A 21,954-nucleotide genomic window follows, 5' to 3' on the forward strand; every position below is an offset into this window, starting at 1 on the left:
AACATGGTCCAAGCTGACCATCTTTACTTTCTTCCTTTCCCTTCTCTCTCCCCTCCTGTGATTTGCCTCTGACCTAGTCACTGCCCTGAAGTGGTTCAGGAAAAGGACTCCATGTCTTCCCATGATCAGGTGAGGGACTTCAGCCGTCTTCCTGTGGCCCTCTGCTGCTCACCCTGCTGGCCGTGTGCTCCTGGGAGCCCACTCTGCCACGACGCCTTCCCTTCCTGCCCTGCTGGCTCACATTCCTTGTGATAGAGTCGGTCTCCATGGCCCAGGTGCCTCCCCCACTCCAGGTCGTCTCTAAGCCTGGCCACACACCTCTACTGGGGTGGCTAAGTCCCCACCCTTTCTCTAAGTTCAATTCCTCTTCTCGCTTATTTGCCATATTTTCTCATGTTTGTTTCCCTCTTTCCCTGTGGTTCTGTGAATTCTACAAACAAAATACCCTGTGGATTCAGAGTAATCCAATTCCTACTGAATAATAAAAAAAAAAATTCCTTGAATTTCAAACAAATCCTATGAATGTTTTTTCCCCAGGGTTTGTATACACCCCCTCCACCCCGTGTCCTGGACTCCATTTCTTTTTACCAATGCAATCATGAAATCCAATTTAACGTTTTTCATTGAAAACAGTCTTTATTTCTTATGTCCATAAAAATTACTGGACTGAATTCATTAACAGGCAGGAGGAATCGAGGAGCTGAGGAATGGTGTGGGAATTGAGAGGAGGTTTTCAGAGTGATTTCAGTCACGCTCCACGCCTCCCTAGGCTAGTTCCATGTTAGTTCCCTCCCATTTCTTTCTTTTTTTCTTTGCAGGGAGGTACAGGGGATTGAACTCAGATTGAACTGAGCACATCCCTAGCCCTATTTCCTTTTTCATTTAGAGACAAATTCTCATTGAGTTGCTTAGTGCCTCGCTTTTGCTGAGACTGGCTTTGAACTCAGGATCCTCCTGCCTTAGCCTCCCCAGCTGCTGGGATTACAGGAGTGGGCTACCATGCCCGGCAAGAACATTCTTTTTAAAAATATATTCATGTCATGATGTGTTGCAGGGCCTGATCTTGAACCCTCATGGAGGAATGCTTACCTTGCTCATTGTGCAGCAGCGAAGTCCTAATATAGAATGCTATGTTTTGGAGCAGAGTGCTGTCAGAACACTGGCAAGCACCATTTCCTTGTTCCTTTCACAAGAAGTTATTCCCCTGTTGGTATAAGGCTGGCCTACGTGGCAGTTTCTGGACTCTTGGTGTCTGGATCCTGTAAAATATGTGGTGTATCACCTCTGGCCTATCATGACTGTTATATGTAAATTGACACACACACACACACACACACACACACATATATATATATAATTTTTTTTCCTGTGCAATAAAGCAGACACAGTTCTCAGTTCTCTGAAACCATCTCCAGAAGTGTTTCTCCATGCCCTCAAGATCCCCATAGTTGATGCTGGAAGGACAAACCCCTCAGCAATGATGCATTATTCTGACTGTTTTTTTTCTAAAGAGAGAGAATTTTTAAAATATTTATTTTGTAGTTTTTGGCAGACACAACATCTTTGTCTGTATGTGGTGCTGAGGATCAAACCCGGGCTGCATGCATGCCAGGCGAGCGCACTACCGCTTGAGCCACATCCCCAGCCCTCTGATTTTTTATTTTGACAAAATTCTTAACTTATTAACAGCCAGGAGGAACTGAAGAGCTGCCATGACACCTTTCCAATTTCATCATGGAAAAACTTGCAGAGTTGCATGATGAAGTAAATATAAGGAAGTTCATTTTCTGTATTAAAGAACATGACACAACAGTTGGAAAAACATGCAGACCATCCACATGTAAGAACAGAGACAGATCTCTAAGATACATTGTTTGTTAAAGCAAATTAAAGAGTAGGACATTCAATGCAAACATTTCTGTTGAAAACATGTATGTCCTTACTTTTGCAAAAAAAAAATGTTAAACTAGACAACAATAACATAAATTGACCTGCAGGACTAGGGCAGACAAGTGGAAGGGGCGAGAGGAGAGGGAGAGCACTCACCTGAATTCACCTTTTTCTGTGGCGTTACGTTTTGGAAGCATGTTAATGTTTTATAACAGTATTCAAAAATGGTGAGGAAAAAAATACCAAAACTAAATTCAAGTAAAAACAAATGAACTGAAACTCAACATAACATAACCACTGCAAAAACAGGGAAAAGGGAATCCCTGTAACATTTGAGCATGGTAATTTAACTAGAAAGCTGCAGTCTAGGAAAAAAGAACAAGAAGTGCAAACAAGTTGTGTTTGAAGGTGATATGAGGGTAGCAATTCTGAAACCTTTTTATGTGTGTGTAGAATTGAGAAACGAGCGTTGATTTGGGGACCTTCAGTTACTATGAAAGAAAGAAGATAGGACTTTGGAATGGGCAAAGTGAGGCACAGCCTGCCTTTTGGGCTGGAATGGGAGGTGTCAGTGTGGACTCAAGCACTCTCTTTTTTTTTTTTTTTGTATTACAGGTCAACTAATGAGAAGATTGGAAATTTTGAGGGGGTTGTTCTAAACATTTTGCTTAATTGGGGCTTCAAAGTTGGTATCCTCCATTATTATTATTATTATTTAAAATTTTTAGTTGTAGATAGGCACCATGCCTTGATATTTATTTATTGATTCTTATGTGGTGCTGAGGATGGAACCCAGGGCCTCACACATGCCAGGCAAGGGCTCTACCACTGAGCCACAAACCCAGCCCACTAGTACTCTCCATTATTACCATTAATTGCAAATGTTCATCTGTTAATGCTGATATGTAGTGAGATTTTACATATTTCATCTTTGAAAATGTCTTCACATAGTTAGGTGCTGTCAAAGGCTAATGCCAATTTGCAAACATATGATTTTTTAATTGTGTATTTTGTCTGTAGTTTGCACCTTAAATGTCCCCTAAAGACCTGGCTGCCAAGTGTTAAAGACATAGCTGCTAGCTGGTGGCTCTGTTGGGAGGAAGTGGAACATTTAAGATGTAGGGCCTAGTAGAAGCTTGTTAGGTCACTGGGGTGTGCCCTTGAAGGGGATTTTGAGGCCTGGCTCCTTCTTGTCTCTTTCTCTTTCATTTCCCAGCTGTGATGAAGTGAGCATTCCCCTCTGCCAAGTTCTCCTGCCATGATGTGCTGTTCTGCCACAGGCCCAAAGCAACAGGTCCAAGTGACCAGACATCAAAACCTCAGAAATCATGAGCCAAAATAATTTTTTTTATTTGTTCCAATTAGTTATACATGACAGTACAATGCATGTCGACACATCATACACAAATGGAGTATAACTTCTTTTTCTTCTGGTTTTTCTTTTTATAAGTTGTTTACACTGTGATGGAAAGCTGACTAATGCAATATTTATTACTTGAAAGATACTTAAAAAATTCTATGAGCTTCTTTTCTGTTTCTTTCTAGCATGGCATGTTCTACCACGCGGCCTGCGCAATGGTTTCATTAATGAGGTTCTTGGCATAAAGTTAGTTAGAAGAGATCGAAATAAAACACACAGACTCAGTTACCTTATTTCTATTGCCAGGTCCCAGACGGCTCCCCTCTCTGGCTCCAACCTCTAACCGCCCAGCAGGGCAGCAAGGATTACTCAGGGCTAGCAGGAGAGAGAGAGAGTGAACACGCCAGGGAGTAGCCTTTTATTGGGGAACAAGAAATTCAGGGGATAATTCCATCCAATGAAGGTTGAGGGGGGACTGCACTCCAAGGTCAGGGTCAGTGATTGGGCCCCCGGGGTCAGTGGTCAGTCACACCCCCACACGGACGGGTTCTCTCATCAGGAAAGGGCCGGGAAAATTCCGACACAGCCAGAAGCCTCAGACCCTTAACGGGAGTCGCCCAGTCACGTGTCAGGATGGCTTCCCACAGCATGTCATTAGATTTGAGGTCACTTCCACTTGAAGTGCTTCAACTTCACAGTTTAGTTGGTTTTGAAATATGGAAATCTTTATTGTCCTTGCATTGAGGTTTAAAAAACACTGACACTCTAGTCTGAGCTTAGATAATAAGTCTAATGCAAACATATATGCAAATGGGATCTCATTTCTAATGTTAACTTCGCAGCATGGGAAAGCACATAAGACGGATAAACATTCTTATGATTCAAACGTTGGTTATCAAATTTACTGTGGTATGTTTCATATATAAGTGATGTTCTGTCTTGTGATTTTATGTTACATTTCTTAAGAAACATAATCAAGTCTAATCTAATCTAATCTAATCTCCAACCATTTGGTGTTCTAGGAGGCAGATGAGTGCAGTTATTTTTGTTTTAATTTTTTTTGACTGCTGTAATCAAATATGGTTTAATTAACTCATCCTAAGAAAATGGCTTTCCTTGCTTGCCTAACAAATGAGCCCTTCAGAAAATCATTTTCAGTTTCTGTTTTGGGGAAGAATTTCTGTTGTGATGAGCTATTCCACTTTAACATTTCTAATTTTTCTGACTTTCCCCCCTGTGAATTGGGAACTGTGTGTTGAGTGCTTATTGTGAACATGATAACACACAATGTGTTCTTTAGCATCACATCTTGAGTCTGTTTTGTGTTGCAATAATGGAATTTCAGAGACTGAGTGATTTAAAAAGAAAATGCATTTTTTTCCCTTATAGTTCTGGAGATCGGAAAGTCCAAGGTCAAGGAACTGGCATCTGGTGAGAGTCATTGTGCTATGTCACCCTATGGCAGAGACGGAAAGGCAAGGTGGCCCAGGAGAGCAAGAAGGGGCCCATCTTGCTTTATCAGAAACCCACTTCTGAGATAACTAACCCACTCCTGTGATAGTAGCATTAGTGTATTCATGACCTTTGGGAAACCTAATCACCTCTTAGGGTCATCTCTCAACACAGTTGTATTGGAAATTTAGTTTCTAACACATGAACTTTGGGGAACCCATTTTAACCATAGAACATAATAGATACAACGCTTTGCCAATAATCTGGTGACAAAATAATCCATGCTCCCTAGTGTCATTCCAAGTTCATGTGGCATTCCAAGTCCACGTCTCTCTTTTCTCTTGTTGTCACTGGATTTACAAACACTGCTTATAAATATAAAATGAAGTCTTACTGGAACGATGACATGTTGACTGGGAACACTGTTGCAGCGAACCTGCTCCCTGTGGCTGGTAATGCACCAAGCAGCAGCTGGAAGCCACCAGAGTGGCACATACAGACTGTCTCAACTCCTAGCAGCCGTTGGCCATAAATGAACACGGCTGTAAGCCAATAAAACTATTTATGGGCACTGAAAAGTGAATTTCATATGATTTTTATGTGCCATGAAATATTATTATTTTCTGATTGTTTTCCTGTTTGAACATGTAAAAGTCATTTTTTGATCATGGGCTGCAAATGGGCGAGAGGCTGAATGTGGCCCCAGGGCAGTAGTTTGGTGACCCCTTTTCTAGTATCTAGACATTGGTTGTCTGTCTCCTCCCTTCCACTCCTTGAGGTGGGCTCTGCTCCCTGATGTGCCAGGTCCAGGTCCTCAGCATATTCTTCAAGCATGACAGTGATGACCTTGGCCCCTACTGCACTGTGACTTGTGGGCCTGCCGAAGCTTCTCTGCAGCAACACCTCAGTTGCCTGGGCCCAGCCTGCTGCCCACTGTGCAGGTGTGCGTGGGCACAGCGGTGCCCTCTGAGCTGCAGGAGCTCTGGAGCTGCCACCTGCACTTGTTGTAGAGCCACAGCCAGGTGCTCTGGTGCAGAAGGACTGGCAGGTGCACCTGTGACCTCCTGACCAGCAGCTTAGGTTCACTTTTGAGGGAAAAGTCAAGTACTCTGTGTTGCTGCAAACCTCTTGTCACTCCAGGAGGGACATTGTGCTTTCATGTCTGGGGAGAGTGGAGTCACAACCTGAGGTGATGCCTGTCCCCCCCCCCCCCAGGAATTGGCTTTCACCTATAAAGGGCATTCAGAATCATTTATTTAATCATTGTTTTCAGAAATAACCACAGGCCTGTCCTGAGTGGGTGAAAGAGGAGGCCTGGGCAGTGGGACACCCGGGGCTTCACCCAGTCCTGCTGTGTGTGGCTGAACAGCCGTCCCTTCACTGCATTGTGGGTAAAATGAGGGGCTTAGATTTGTTCTGTCTCTCGCTCCACTGCAGACTGAGTTTGACCCCAATTATTAGAGACTGGGGAAGATGATTCTTTTAAAATATGTCCTGTGGACAACCGCTATGGACAGAATATTTATTTCCTCCCAAATTAATATGTTGAAACCTAATCCCTAATGTAACGATATTAGAAGATCTGGTCGATGGGAGGTGATTAGGTCATGAGAGCGGAGCCCTCAGGGTCAGGATTAATGTCCTCATAAAAGAGGCCCCAGAGAGCTCCCTCCTTCCTTCTACCATGTGAGTTTATAGTGAAAAGACAGCCAACTATGAACCAGGTGTTGGCTCTCACCAAACACCTGGGTGATGCCTGCCTCTCTATCTTGCGTTCCCAGCCTCCAGAACTGTGAGAGATACCGTTCTACTGGACGAAGACACCAGCCTCTTCTTTTGTTCTTATTTAGACAGTATCAAAATCAGTTTCCCCTTCAACTTGGTTCTCTTGGAAATTTCTATTTATACCAGATAGGTCAAAGAAGGGTTCAATGAGCATCCGTCTCTCCTCCCTCCGGATTTATAACTGTTAGCATTTTTTTTTTTGGCAGCAGCAACTCCTTCCTTTATTTCTTCCCTGTGTAAAAGAAAATTAAAGTTTTGCAGCTTTCCTTTCCTGCCCTCAGGTCCCCAATCAGTCAAGTGACCACAGGCACCAGATCTTAGGCTGGATAACAGCACAGGCCTCAGACACCTGCCTCCAATTCTGAGGTCCAAATGGATATTTATGTAAGTCAGCATTAAATCCATCAAAAAAGAAAAGCGCCACTCAAAACCTGTGGGGGCAGCTAGGCCTGAAGCTTTAGGGTAGATCAGAGGCAGTCTTCTGAGGAATGAGTCTCAAGACAAGAGGCCACCTAAGCTTGGTTGGATGGAACCCCACAATAATGATGGTCACCTCTTTTTGTGTAGAGGGCTGCTGAGGGTAAGTCAGCTCAGTTGTCTGAAGAAAAGTGGCACGCACAAATCTTTCAAAGGAAGCAATCAAAGTAGTATCCTGGTCACAGCTCCACCTTCATGTGCCCAAGTGGTTGCTGGGTCAGCTGCAGAGCAGAGGCAGGCTTCCAAGGAGAGGGAGACAATGGGGTACTTCTAGGTCACATAAGCCTGTCTTTCAGGAGATTTCCAGGAGGAAAAGCTCATTCTCGGGGTCGATTGACCATGACTTTGCCCAGGGCTTCCAACACCTCCCGCTTGTAGTCTTGGAAGTCCCCATCAATTTGGCTAACACTTTGCTCCTCCACTACCCACAGTTGGCAGTTGGTTTCTGTGATGAGTCGGGCATCATGGCTGACGGCAATCACAGCACCCTTGTACTCATTGATGGCCTCCCCCAGAGCATTGATAGATTCTATGTCCAAGTTATTGGTTGGCTCGTCCAAGATGAGGACGTTGGGCTCCCGACAGGCCAGCTCTGCAAAGACAACTCGGGCTTTCTGCCTACCAGAGAGTTTGCAGATCTGGATGGTGTGAGCATGACTCTCAAGGCCAAAGCAGCCCAGGCACTTGCGTGCATCCTGGTAGGCCAGGTTGAAGCTCCTCTGCAGATATTCAGTGGGTGTCTCCTCCATGTGCAGCCGCTCTGCATATTGCTGGTTGAAGAAGCCAATTTTCAATCGGTGGTTCTTTCTCATTTCCCCATGTGTCGGTGTCAGCTTGCCTGTCAGCAGCAGGAGCAGTGTGCTTTCCCCCCACACCATTAGGGCTCACGATGCATATCCTTGAGTCCATGTCGATGCCAAAATCCAGGTTCTTAAAGAGTGGTTTCTGCCCCTCATAGCCAAATGTCACACCATGCAGACCCAGCACAGGAGGGCTGAGTGGCGGGGGATTTGGGAAAGTAAAGTGCATAGTGTACCCCTTCGGGCGCACTTCAGGAGCTCAGAGGCTTCCTGGGATTCCTCATCTTGGTTTTTCCGACGGCATTTCTGCTGTTTTCGAGTCAGGGCCTCCTTTGTTTGCTTTTCCGCCTGCTTGGTGGACTTGCTCCTTCAGCTTTTTTTCCTGCTTCTCATACTGTTTCAGCAGTTCTTTCTGCTTTTGCTGGTACATCTTCTTGAAGGTCATGTAATTGCCTCTATAGTAGTGGAGCCGCTGGGCATCGAGATGGATGATATCAGTGCACGCATCATCCAGGAAGCCCTGGTCATGGGAGACAATCAGCAGCGTCTTCCGCCAGCCCTGAAGATAGTTATTGAGCCAGATAACAGCATTGAGGTCCAGGTGATTAGTGGGTTCATCCAACATCAGCAGTGTAGGCTCCATGAATAGTGCCCTGGCCAGAGAGACACACATGTGCCAGCCCCCTGAGAACTTCTGTGTGGGCCGATTCTGCATCTCAGGGTCAAAGCCCAGACCAGCCAGGATCCGTCATGCTTTGGCCTCTGCAGCTGCTGCCCCAGTGGCTCACAATTCCTCATATACCTTCTCTTCAGCAGCTGTGTCATCCCCCTGTTCCAACTGCCTCTGAAGTCATCGTTCCTCTTCCAGCAGCTTCAACTGCTTGGTGTCAGCTCGAAGAACAGCCTGCTCTGCTGGTGTTTCATCTGCTACTACCTCCTGCTCACACAGCAGCACGTCAATGTTAGGAGGGATGCCCAGGGCACAGTTGGCGATGTGCTTGAGGAGTGTGGTCTTGCCCTTGCCGTTAGGTCCCACCAGCCCATAGCGGCGTCCAGCTACGATGTATAGATCTGCATTCACAAACAACTCCTTGCCGTGGGCCGAGATACTGAACTTCTCCAGCTTGACATCAGATGCATTTTCTAACATGGCCTGTCGGGAGGACACCTCTGCCTGGGATACAGAGAAGTCATTTTCGGCAGCATTAGCTGCTTTTAATGAAGCCACCTGGCGCTCATAATCCATCTGTTTCTTGAGCTTTTTTTCCCCTCCGTTTTGCTAAGGTGAGCATAGGGATCATCTGCCTTTGACTCTCCCTCTTCCTCCTCTCCTTCCTCTGAACCCTGCTCTGACTTTTTGGCCTTCTCTTTTCCTTGTTTGGGAGGCTCCTTTTCTTTCGTCATTTCATCTTCTTCATCTTCCTCTTCACTATCCAGAGCAGCAAATTTATTTTGACGCTTGGCCTTCCCTTTCGACTTTTCTTCCTTTTCCTTTTTTCCCCTTGAGCCCAGGCTGTTGCTCCTCAGATACAGCCTTATTGATCTGATTCTTCTCTGGCTTAGCAGCCTTGGGAGGATGCTTTTCTTCCTCCTCCTCTTCTTCACTCTGATCCTGAATCAGGGCTGCAAAAACATTACCACCCTTGGTCTTCTTTCCTGCTCGGGGTATTGGGGCAGGTATCTCATCCTCTTTGTCACTGGCAGGTACAGAAAGGCGCTCCATTCGCTCTTTTTCCTCTCCATCATCATCCACATCCTTCTTCTGCCGGCCTTTTCCAGTGTCTCGCTTCTTCTCTTGCTGCTGTTGCTGTTGCTGCTGCTTTTGCTGCTGTTGTTCCTTCTCCTTGAGCACTTTCTCTTCTTCCCCAGCCTGTTTATCTTCTACTGCCAGCTCCTCAAAGAACGTCTTTTTGGTCTTCTTGTCCTTCTTCCCTTTCTTCACCACCTTGTCTGCGGGATTTGTGCTGTCTCCGTCCCCGATCCACTCGGCCTCTGGTGGTTGCTGCTTGGGTCCCTTCGGCATTGCTGTGGCAGTTATTGCTACCCTGGCGGAGCCCTGTGCTATTTCCCAACTGTTAGCATTTTGACATATTTTCCCCTCTTTCTTTTTATGTGGGGTGTGTGTGTGTGTGTGTGTGTGTGCACGCGCGCGCGTGTGATGCAATGATTTGAATGACATTTGTTATGGACCACATGTTTGTGGCTGCCCTCAATTCATATGCTGAAATCCTAACCCCCAAAGTGATACATAGAGATGGGAATATAGTGGGGGATGACTAGGTCAGGAGGTCTCCCCGCCATGATGGGATTAGTGCTCCTATGAGCAGAGACACAGGAGAAGGTCTGCTTGCTCTCCCTCAGCCATGGGAAGGGACGGGGAGAAGACAGCTGTCTGCAGGTGGAAGTGGCCCTCTGCCAGCACAGGACTCTCTGATACCTCCACCTTGGACTTACCAGCCTCCAGAACCGTGATAAGTAAGTGTTGTTTGAACCACTCGTCTATGGAGTTCTCATTGTAGTTGTCTGAACTGACTAGGACCGTATTTCATAGGACAAGGACATTCTTCTTATCATCAAAATTTCACTGTCATGCTTGAAAATGAAAATTCCATGACATCTGACTCCCTGCTCACATTCATATTCCCCCAGTAGTCCTAGGATGTCTTTAGGTTTTTATGTTAGAACTAGGTCAGGGAACCTACATGATAAGCAGAAGCCCTTCTCATGTGTTTTCCAATCCTGCCTCCTTTCTCCCCCAAAGTAACCACTATCTTGCCTGTTTTTGAATTTGATGTCAATGGGATCATACAGTATAGATTCTCCTGTCTGCCTCCTTCCTGGCCATGTCGTGTTGGTGACATGTTCCTTTGTTGATGACATAGAGCAGAGGTCAAACTTCATTTTTTTTTTTCTCATACTGACGGTCAGTTGACACAGGACCTTCTCATCTCTCTGTGGTTCTGGGGCTGGAACCCAGAGCCTGGTGTAGGTGAGACAAGCACTCTACCTATGAGCTGCACCCCAGCCTACAGTGCATTTTAATGAAACCACTTCCTTTGCCTACTCAAGCGCTGAAGACCTGTATTCTATTCTGATCTTTAAAGTCTTGACCATCTGGAGAGCTGGTAACCTTGTGAAGCTGGGAGTGTAAATGGTGCCATGTGGAAGGGTCTGGAAGCTACAAACACCTTAGAATCTAGTCATTTTATTTTTGAGGAGACAGTCTAGAGCTCTTCTCCATGTGTGAAACTTTCAGGGGGTCCTAGAGGACAAACTAGTTTCATAAGGATGCCAAGAAGTTATTTCTCTTTCTGATTCCCTCATAAGTGGAATTCTCTAGGGGCTATCTGACAATGGATACTCCCACAGTTTGGTTGCAGAAAGAGAAAGAGAATCCAGTCTCTTTTAGTGAGTCAGCCATTAAAAGAACATGCAAAAAAAAAAAAAAAAAAGCAAGACTTATTGTTAATTTTTTTTTCTTTTGAAAAAATGAAGATCTTTTTTAGAGAAATATTTATGTTAACATGCAATAGGTTTATTATTTTTTAAAAAAAATCTTTAAGATAAATATCTAAATTTTCTGTGTCTAAATTTCTAATATAATAAACAGAAATATCAATGCCTGATACCAAGGAGAAGTTTTTTTTTTGGTACTTCGGATTGAACTCAGGGGCAGTCGACCACTGAGCCACATCCCCAGCCCTATTTTGTACTTTAGAGACAGGGTCTCACTGAGTTGCTTAGCACTCCACTGTTGATGAGGCTGGCTTTGAACTTGCAATCCTCCTGTCTCTGCCTCCTGGGCCGCTGGGATTACAGGCGTGCGCCATTGCACTTGGCTTCATAAAATAAATACTCTTTAAAAATATATCTGGCTTTCTTCATGTAGCATTTTGAGATTTCATGCATGTTGTTGTGTGAATCAGTACTTTATTCCTTTTACTGGTGCACAGTATTCCATTATATAGATATGCTCCTGCTTGATAATGTTTGTTGATGGATGGTGGAACTGTTTAAATGCAGCAATCATGAACATTCATGAACAAGTCTATGGATGGCTACATGTTTTCATTTCTCTTGGGCAAATATTCTTGAGTGTAATAGTTTAACTTTTTAAGACCCTTTAAAGTTTTTCCAAAGTGGTTGTACCATTGGATATTCCCACCAGTGGTAAATGAGAGTTCCAATTCCTCCATGTTTTTCTTGAAATATTTGGTACCATTTTGAATGTCACCATTGGTTTCATTCTCTCTTTTCTTTCTTTCTTTCTTTCTTTCTTTCTTTCTTTCTTTCTTTCTTTCTTTCTTTCTTTCTTTCTTTCTTTCTTTCTTTCCTTCCTTCCTTCCTTCCTTCCTTCCTTCCTTCCTTCTTTCTTTCGATGTCAGCTAGCATTCACCTTTGCAATGGAAGGTCCTTTGTGCAGAGAAGGACGCTTCTCCCAGTTACACCTGTTCCCTGTGCTCACTCCAGTTCATCTTTATCTTTTTTCTTTATAGTGCTAGGGATGGAACCCAGGGCTTCACACATGCTAGGCAAGTGTTTTACCACTGAGCCACACCCCCAGCCCAACTCCAGCTCATCTTGAGATGATCAGACTTGGACCCCATCACAATCTTAGAAAAGTATATGTAGCCAAAACGTCTCAGTGAATGATGCAGAGTACCAGAGAAGGGTTTACTAATCCTTTCTCTCCCTAATTTCTCTGCAACTGACAGCCATTTCTTATGTCTTCCCCACCTCCCCCACTGCAGCCCCTGCCAATGCCTCCCCATTCCCTGTTACATTCCCAAACAATTCAGCCTTGGCTCTAAGTTCCATACTATAATGGGGACAAAACCAAACACCTTAGTTGAGTTTCTTCTCCCTAGAACAGTGGTACTTAGCGAGGTCCCAGGGCCAGCAGTATCCATATCCCTTGGAAATTTGTCATCAATGCACATTCTCAGACCTAATGGATCAGACACTTGGGGCTGAGGCCCAGAATCCATGCTTCAACACAGAGGTTGTGATGTGTGCTCGTGTCTGAGACCACTGCCATAGAATTACTCTGGAGTCATTTATTGTTTTTTAAGCCTGGTCCTTGAGGGTCTCATCCCATGTCCTAATAGGCTTTTGAAATACTTCACCTAACACAAATGGGGAGTCTTCAGGGTGACATGGAAAGAATTCTGATGCTTGGAAAATAAGATTTTCTTCACCTTATTTCATTGATACAAATTACCTATCTATTCACTGTTTTGAGACAAAATCAAGGATGCTTTTTGGTTGGCCAAAGATTTGGCCTTTCCATTTGTTAGAGGTCCCTGTGCCTCCTTATTCGTACCCACCCATTTAGCTGTGAAGGAGGGATGTGGACCTGCTGCTTTCCACGGAGGTTGCTGTGTTGGCTGCTGCTCTGGATCACAGCAGGAGCAGGTGACCAGGTGACATCTTTAGCAAGTGTCAGTGCTGTGCCTCTGGTGCAAGCAGGATGTTGGACCTTCTGGATGATGCCCTGTCCCAGGCCCTTTGTCTACAAGATCTGGCCACTGCCCACGTCCTCAAGGACAGGGATGGGGTTAGCAAGAGACCAGGGAGTGTGGAATCTGTCTCTGAACACAGGTCAGGGAGAGGATGATGAGACCAAGACTGAGCCAGACTTGCAGGACTCAGGGTCCTGGGGGAGGGAACTCTGTGTGGGGAGCTAGCTTTCTGCTGGTGTGGCAGGTGGGGCCTGTCCTGTGTGGTATCATTCAGTTGTAGAAAGGAAGTGGGACATTCTGTAGTCAGGGGCTGGTGAGGCCTGAGGTGTGTGGTATAATTAAAAGGTCAAAGCGTTTATTTTGTTAGACCTTTCTTTCTTTCTTTTTTTTTAAAAATGTTTTTTTAAGTTGTTGATGGACCTTTATTTAATTTATTTATATGTGGTGCTGAGAATCAAACCCAGTGCCTCACACATGTTAGATAAGCGCTCTACCACCGAGCTCTAACCCCAGCCCCTTGTTAGACCTTTCTAAACAGAAGTTTGCACTTATATTCCCTAAGATTCCCTCACCTTTATGATAAAGTCAGAGGAAATATTAGGAACCTTGAAGGCGCATGGGTTTGGGAGACCTGGGGGCATTGGGGTGCTGAGTAGCCAAGGGATCTTGGAGAACTCCTACAGAACAGGTCACTGTGCCTTGCTTTCCATAGCCAGACCTTCTGATCATCTGCAAGAAAATGTGCCTGAAAAATTATATTAATGGGTTGTTTCTTATTGTTTTTTAAAAGCTCATATTTATTTCATGTATTTTGTTGGATAATTCCGGGTAGTTCGGCCTGCTTGGATAAAACATATAGGGTCTGGGGCAAACGATACTGGGTTTGTGTCTCCTGCCGCTTTCTAATTTCTGAGCCTCAGTTTCCTTCTCAGAGAAATGAGATGAATCCCATCCACACTGGATGGGACTGAGGGAGCAGGGAGATAGAGCACATGTTCATAAAGAGCCAGGGACAGTGCCTGGGACAAATCCAAGGCTTAGTAAATGTTCCTTCACCCGCCCCTTTTTCTTCCATATTCTATTTCATATACAAATGAGTAAAAAAAAAATTGGACAAAATAATGCAAAGAGACAAAAGTCAACATTTATTTGTCCCGCAGTTGGTGCTAGCTGGTTTACATTTCAGTGCTGTGGACTTCATCTTGCCTTGATGTACCTGGGTCTGACCCCTCGCTGGGTTGAGGCGAGGTGTCCTTACACCAGAGGAGCCGCCTGCAGAGGTATCTCCTAAGTGTCCTGTTCCGAAACACACAGAGAAGAGGGGTGAGGCAGCAGAGGGCGATGGCCACGATCTCTGTGACCTGAACGCTCTTGTCCAGTCGGTAGATGCCCTTGCAGTCATGGAGGGAGAAGTGTTCTTTGAAAGCAGACAGGAAAAGCACGATGTTGTAGGGTGCCCACATCAAAAGGAAGAGGGCGGTCAGGGCAAATGGGAGCCTAGAAAGGTCAGGCGGACTCTCCCTGAACCTCTGTTGGTTTCTCATTCGCACGTAGCAAAATACAAAAACGAGCAGCGGGAAAACCAGTACCAAAATGTTCATCTTCAGAGTCAGAAAATGCTTCCAGAAGGTCTCATCAGCTGGCAGAAAGTGGGATCTGCTCAAGGAGCACCACTGGTCTTCCTGGAATCCCATCTGAGGTTGATAAAGCACGTATTCAGGCAAAGTGACCAGAAAGGCCACTACCCACATCAGAACACTTGTGATCACAGTGCCTGGCATCGTCCTGAAGGCTGGGGACAACCATCTCACGTGGAAAAACACCACGTACCTTTGCATGATCAGGAGGGTGTTGAAAAGCGCCTCACTGAATACACCCACCGAGCGGAGTCCTGCGAAAACCCAGCACAGCGGCTCATTGGCACTTCTCCTCTCCAGAGCAGTGTGAAACCAGAAGGGCAGGAAAAGCAAGAAACACATCTTGGAAATGGCCAAGTTCAGAAAATAGGTTTTCTCCACGTATTTCAGTCCTTTATATTTGACCAGGACAAAGACAAACAAGGAATTACCCAGGAGACCGGCCACCAACAGGGTGCCGCAGAACGGCAGCACCTGCTGGGCTGAGAGGACCTGGGCCATGTATCTGTCACACGGTGGTGGTTCCACCTCGTTGTCGTCGTTCTTCGGAACATCGCTGATGAAGACGTCGTAGTCGTCGTCGTCCGGGGCTGCTGTGTAATTATCCATTTTCTGGATGTCCTGTGGATAAACAAGAGATTATTTCTCCTCCCTGTGGCTGTATAATATCCCAGAAGAAACCACAACCAGGAATGGCACCCACAGAGCCACACGGTCCCCTGGCTTTATTCTAACCAGAGTAGGTCTGCAACACAGAAGGCTGAAATTAAACACTTTTTTTTTTTTTTAAACAGGTACCCACCTCCCTGGAGCAGCAGCGGCTATATTCATCAGACTCTTGAGTACTTAGTGGTGTGCTAGGTGCCCCAGGGCATTAAAATAGGCATGACATCATCTTGGCTTAATTTCTTCTAGTTGCCACAAGGCTAGCCTACTTGGAAACAATATTTAAGAACACATACAATGAAAGAGAACCGAATACCGCAGCTTTGAATTGCAAGAAATCCGTGTAGGTCTTAATAATATCTACATGTTCAAAAAGTTTGCTCACCCTTGAAACGGCTTCCTGTGACAGGCGGAGATGTTTTCCTCTCGAGGGAGATAAACAAATGTTTGCAAAAGTGAAACCACGCGGAGCATCCCCGTGGGCAGAACTTATAGGACTTACCGTTTGATTGAGTTCCTGCGGGGAGGGGTGCAGTCTCTTGATCCACCATCCAGGGAGCCGTGGGAATTCCTGGGGCAGTGGGAAGATGGCTTCCTTCTGAGCGAGCTGGTTGAGACCCTCAGGGACAAGAGGAGCCACTCACTGTTATTCCCTGGGTGGCTCTGCCCCTTCAGTCTCGGATCTCAGGGATCAGCTGAGTTCAGCAGCCGTTGAACTCTGGAGCCTCTCATGAGCCTCTGAAAGGAACTGGGAAGTTTTCTCCTCCCCTCTTCTCCTGGACCCCGCCTTTAATTTCCCCGTGGCCTTTTAGACAACTGTCCTTCTGTAGCCGTAGATAAGGGAACTAAGCTACTGCTGCTTTGAGTGATAGTTGGCGGCTGGTGTCACCATGCTGAGAAGCACCGAGACCCCTCTGGCTTCTGACATTAGCGCTCTGAATAGGCGGCAGCTACCAGAGGAGAAGCGTGTCTGTGGCCATCAGGAGTCGAGACCTGAGGGTCCTGACCCTCCCCAGGCAGCGTCCCCATATCAGTGCCGGGATGGGGAACCTGCCCCGAGAGCCCCCTTCCAGCAGGGTGTGTTTGGATCTTTGTTGCTATTTTTGAGAGGCACAGTGGGCTTTGGCTGAGGGTCTAAGAGGGAAAAATGGAAGCCACCGAGGGAAGTCAGTGGGGGAAGGACAGGTTGGGGACAGAGTGGGGCAGAGATGACATCAGTGTCTGTGAGTGCAGGGCTGCCTGGGCAATGATGTTGAAGACAGCAAGGAGTGCTGCAGGCACCCGGAAGTCCTCTGTGCTGCGGGGACATCTGGGGCAGCTGACCCTGTTCAGTGAAGAACCCAGAGGAGGGAAAATCCCAAATGAGGACATGGAGGGGACTTCAGGTCAGGTGGGAAAGACCACGAGGAAAATGATGGGACCTCAAACTGAGGCTGGGGTGGAGAAAGGAGACCGAGCCGACACACAGATCTAGAGGTGGGAGGGGACAGGGGATGATGTGGAAGGCGTGTGAGCTCAGAAGAGGAACTTAAAAGAACTCAGAAAAATGTTGATGAACTTCTGTCGGGTCAATGACTCTTGGTACCTGGGATCCACCTAATTTGGAAATCAGTCCTACGTATCCGCCTGGCATGGATGAATCTGGTTCAGTGACATCCTTTTTATCACTAAAGATGCATCTGAGGTAGCAAGGAATACAGAAAGTGAACCTTCAAACTAGAAAGAGTAAGAGAAAGATAAGCATAAAAAAGTCCCGATAGATGTTTGACGGGACATTAAGCTCCAAGCATACCAATGGCCACAGCAGAAAGGGAGACATGGGTTGGGGCAGCAGGACCCCAGGCTGTGAGAGGACTCCCAGTGAGTCCTCTCCTCTCTCGGGTGAGTGAGTGGGGTTACCAGACCCTGGGAACCGCTGACCTCCTGCTGGTGATGGCTACGGGCTCCTCTCCCTCCTCCTGAGGTCTCACTGACTCTGCCGGAAGACTTCCAGCCACACCAGAACACTAGAAGGCAGGTGGCTAGGTGAGGGTGGCTCAGTGGTCAGCCCCAGGCAGGGGAGGGAGGGCCAAGTCAGAATCGAAACTTGAACAAGCCACCAGGATACACATTGCTCATTAGATGACGGACGGCTGGGGGGAGGGGAGAGGTGGGGGGGAAAGAGCAGGTAGGCACATCATACACTACATGTCACCGAATCACATGAAATTTAAATTTCCCCCAATTTTTTTTCACCCTAACTTCTCAATTAGCATGGCCTTCACTTTCAGTATTATTTGGTTTTGGCTTGATTCCCACCATTCTGACTAGTTCACACCCAGGCCATGAGATTCCTGAAGCTTCTTCTAAACTGGTAGGAAGGAGAAGCTTAGAGGTCTGAAGCTGAGGCACAAGGAAAGTTCCATTTACCATTCGACTGTCTGGACATTGTATTAGTCAGCACTCTCTTGCTGTGACAAAATACCTGAGATAATCTACTTTAAAGAGGGAAAAGTTGGCTCATGGATTCAGAGGCTTCAATCCATGTTCACTTGCCCCTGGTGCCTTTGGGGCTATGATGAGGTAGCTCATTGTGGTAGGAAAACCAGGCTGAAATGGCTGCAAAGTGAAAAAGAGAGGCAGGAAGGGGCAGGGGTTCCCATATTTCCTTCTAGTAGATTCCACCTCTTAAAGGTTTCTCTACTTTGCCATAGAAACACAGGCTGGGCACCAAACCTTCCCTATGTGTGTGGCCTTTGTGGGAGTGCTCATCCAAAGCTTAGCAGCCGTCTTTGCTGATGAAACTCTAGCACATTCTGTGGCTTTGGCCTGTGGCTCACAGACCTTACCCTTAAAGGTCTGGGTTCCTCCTTATTACAGCCTTCAACCCCAGATTCAACCTAAGAAGCCATCCTGTCCTACTCTCGCTACCCCCCACAACTTGAAAATCATCCATTCACTCAAAAAACATTTAAGAGGGTCTTACAGGGGTCAGCCTGTTCTCGGTGCCAGGGATACATCAATGAGAAAAACAGCCCCAAATCCTGACCTTCACTGGGCATATGCTCAGCAGACTAAAACCAAAGAAGCAAGTCGATTGTAGGTTGGTAGAAAAGTAGCTCTATGGGAAGAGGAAGTGAGGAAGGAGAATAGGAAGGGTGGTTTGGTCGTCCAAACAGCCTTGCTGAGAAGGTGGGTGCAGGACAGCCAGGTCCCATAGTTATAGTTTATGGTCTCAGCCTTTCTTGCTGCTGAGTTCTTGTATCAGGGAAGCTAAAAACACACCCTGGGTGATAATTTCAGAAATAATTTTATGGACGAGGTAGACAGGTTGTCCTTTTTATATTGCAGGGTGACCAGCCACTCTAACAGGGTAGGTTCCTGCTCAGGAGGTGTGAGCCGCCTGGGAAAGAAAAAGTCTGAAATAATTAGTAAGAAATAGAGACAGAGCCAGAAATTAGTTATAATAAGGGGAGCGCTTGACGGGTCTTCCAGTCCTGATAGGAGGTGGAAATGAACAACTTAAAAAGGGCCCCGAGTCTTTATTGAAGGGGGAGTATGTCAAAGGCAGGGTTAAGGTTGCAGCCAGAGGAGTCCTGGGTGCTTGCTTCTTGGTGTGGCAGGGGTCTGGCAGGAAGCAGGTCTGTGGGCATTTTGGCAAGCCACATCCATCTCTGAGGGGCTGGGTCACCCCATCTCCAATGCTGTGCTGAGCTTGTGATGGAGCGAGGTAGGACGCTACATGAACCAGGCATTCTCAAACCAGCTGGGTTGCTGTTGGGAGTTCCTAAAACCAGCCTTTCCTGCCTGATGGCTTCAACATTGTTTTAGTTCATGACAGTTCACTGATGGCTTCCTGCAAAAATCGTATGGACCCTCACTACATAAATAAACAAAAAGCCAAGGATACCATACACAGTTGTTGAGGTTCTGCACTGCAGCTCGGTCTTGCCCTGTGATTCCAGAGCTGGGCCCCGTAAGCACATCTCCTTTGCTGGTTGGCATACGAGGCGTAGGGAGGTTACGGTAAGAAGCAGGGGTCTCAGTTTCTGGCTCCAGAATTTGTTTCTGTTTTGTTCTGTTTTTGCCCCTTGGGATGATTTGCCTGTGCTGTGTGGAGACCCCGTGGTGGTGGCCACCCTATAGTGAATTTTTCAGACACCACATGCTGAGAATTGGATGTAGTCGGAGGGTGTTTCTCAATGGTTCATGCATTGGAAGCTCGGTCCCCAATGTGGTGCTCTTGAGTGTGGTGGAACTTTTAGGAGGTGCAAATGAGTTGATATAAGAGAACAAGATTGGGCTGTCCCAGATTTCTGGCTTCCTGTCTAGCCATATTCTCTCTCCCTCTCCCATACTGGTGTCATCGCCTTGAACTGCCCAAACAATGAGCTAAACAAACCTCTTTTCTTCATAGAGTATCTAACCTTAGGTATTTTGTTATAGTAACAGAAAACAGATGAATACACTATAACAAGTGACTTCCTATTGAGTTTTGGTGGCACCTAATGGGTAACCTCCTACTGAGTTTTGCTTAGCCTTTGAAAACAGCTTTCTCAACAGAGACATGCTAAGGACCCAGAGTGTCCACTTTTCTGAAGAATCTAACTGGAACCCTTCAGGTAGTTTCCTGCTTACCAGCCAAATGAGTTTTAGGATTTTTTTCCTACTTATGTGAAAAGTTACAGTGGTATTTTGATAGGATTCAATTGCATTTAACCTGTAGATAACTTAGGGTAGTATAGGCAATTTAACAATATTAATTCTTCCAGTTAATGAACCTGAGATTTCTTTTCATTAATTTGTGTCTTCTTTAATTTGTTTCATCAGTGTCTTATAGTTTTCAGTAACCAGATCCTTTGCCTCATTGGTTAAATTTATACCTAAGTATTTTATTTATTTTTTGATACTATTGTAAATGGAATTAGTTTCTTAATTTCTTTTTTCAGATAGTTTATTGTTGGTGAATAGAAATGCTACTGACTTTGACATGTTGATTCTGTAACCTGCCACTTGATTTAATTTGTTAGTCAGTTCTATTTTGTGTGTGTGTGTGTGTGTGTGTGTGTGAGAGAGAGAGAGAGAGAGAGAGAGAGAGAGAGAGGATTTCTAGTACTATGATGAATGATGTGAAGAGCAAATAAGTCCTGGTCATTAGCCTATCCTGTGTGTTGGCAAAACCATGCCTGGGAAACATTCCCTGCCAAAGGCAAGATGTGGGAATAGCCTTGACACTCGGCTCTGATGCTAACAGTTATAAAGTAGTCCGGTAAAATGGGTTTTCTGGGCACAACAGGATAGCCGCAAGAAATTCCTAATTCTGTACTTTTTAGTGCACAAAGAAACCTCTCAACAACTCACAAGCTTTGGACAATTTACAAGGCTTCTGTAATTTAACTTCCTGATAATGAGACTCTATATAATAAACATGCTGAGCTGGTTCTGGTCACTGTTCCTCCATCAGAGGACAGTGTCCACCTAGCCTCAGCTTTGCTTAAAAATGTCTCTGTGTTTTTCTTAATCTCCTGTCACCCCTCCTCTTGATCTTTCATTGTTGCTTTGCTGTGGTGGCAGAACACAAGGGGCAAGAGTAGACCTTCCTGTATTGTTCTTCATTTTAGAGAGAAAGCTTTCATTTATTTGCTGTAATGTGATGTGAAAAGTGTGCTGGTCGTATGTAGCCTTCACGCTGTTTGAGGTCTATACTTATTTTTGAGATACTTTAGAATGAGTGGATGTTCAATTTTGTCAGATCCTTTTTCTGCATTTTTTGAGGTCATCATGTGGTTTTGGGCCTTATTTTTGCTAATGTGGAATATTGCATTTATTGATTCAGGTATGTTGAACCATTCTCGCATCCCTTGGATAAATCCTGCTTTATGGTGAATGATGTTCTTACTGTGTTGTTGAATTCATTTTACTGAGGATTTTTTTTTTTTGCATCTCTGTTTATCAGGGATATTGGTCTGTTGTTTTCTTGCAGTGTCCTTGTCTGACTTCAATATTAGGGTAATTTTGGTCTCATAAAATGAGTTTGGAAGTATTCCATCCTCTTCAATTTTTTGGAAGAGTATGAAAAGGACTGGTATGAATTCTTCTTTAAATGTTTGTTTAAATATAACAGTGAGGTCATCAGGTCCTGGGATTTCCTTTGATGTGAGACTTTTTGTTATTAATTCGATCTTCTTATTTGTTATTGGTCTGTCCAGATTTCTTATTTCTTCTTTATTCAGCCTTGATAGATCACATGCTTCTAGGAATTTACCCATTTCTTTTAGGTAATACAATTTTTTTTTGTGTGTATAGCTGTTCATAGCAGTTTCTCATATTTCTGAGATATCATACATCTTCTTTCATTTCTTTTTTTTAAAATAAATTTTCATTTTTTAGTTGTAGTTGGACACAATACCTTTATTTTACTTACATACATATTTTACTTACTTACT

The 21,954-nt window shown here is 45.2% G+C and overlaps 1 protein-coding gene and 1 pseudogene across 5 annotated transcripts; both read right to left on the minus strand.

Annotated features, from left to right (window-relative positions):
- Positions 1–6,739: 6,739 nt before the first annotated feature.
- LOC107145417 lies at positions 6,740–9,838 on the minus strand (annotated as a pseudogene).
- A 4,510-nt stretch (positions 9,839–14,348) lies between these two features.
- On the minus strand, positions 14,349–16,993 carry Ccrl2 (C-C motif chemokine receptor like 2). Of its 5 annotated transcripts, none has more exons than XM_048794846.1 (4): positions 16,032–16,986; positions 15,915–15,952; positions 15,666–15,794; positions 14,349–15,484 (listed from the first exon to the last, which is right to left on the minus strand). In XM_048794846.1, exon 4 carries the CDS (start codon positions 15,470–15,472, stop codon positions 14,402–14,404), a length of 1,071 nt encoding a protein of 356 aa, XP_048650803.1. In that variant the 5' UTR covers positions 15,473–15,484; positions 15,666–15,794; positions 15,915–15,952; positions 16,032–16,986; the 3' UTR covers positions 14,349–14,401. The 5 variants fall into 5 exon arrangements, with proteins under 5 accessions (XP_048650803.1, XP_048650802.1, XP_015344851.1 ...); XM_048794847.1 differs by lacking the exon at positions 15,666–15,794 and having other exon boundaries at positions 14,548–14,920; positions 15,057–15,484; positions 16,032–16,993; XM_048794845.1 differs by lacking the exon at positions 15,666–15,794 and having other exon boundaries at positions 16,032–16,988.
- Between the last annotated feature and the right edge of the window lie 4,961 nt (positions 16,994–21,954).

The sequence above is a fragment of the Marmota marmota genome, unplaced genomic scaffold (assembly GCF_001458135.2).
Source record: "Marmota marmota marmota unplaced genomic scaffold, marMar, whole genome shotgun sequence".
NCBI lineage: Eukaryota > Metazoa > Chordata > Mammalia > Rodentia > Sciuridae > Marmota > Marmota marmota.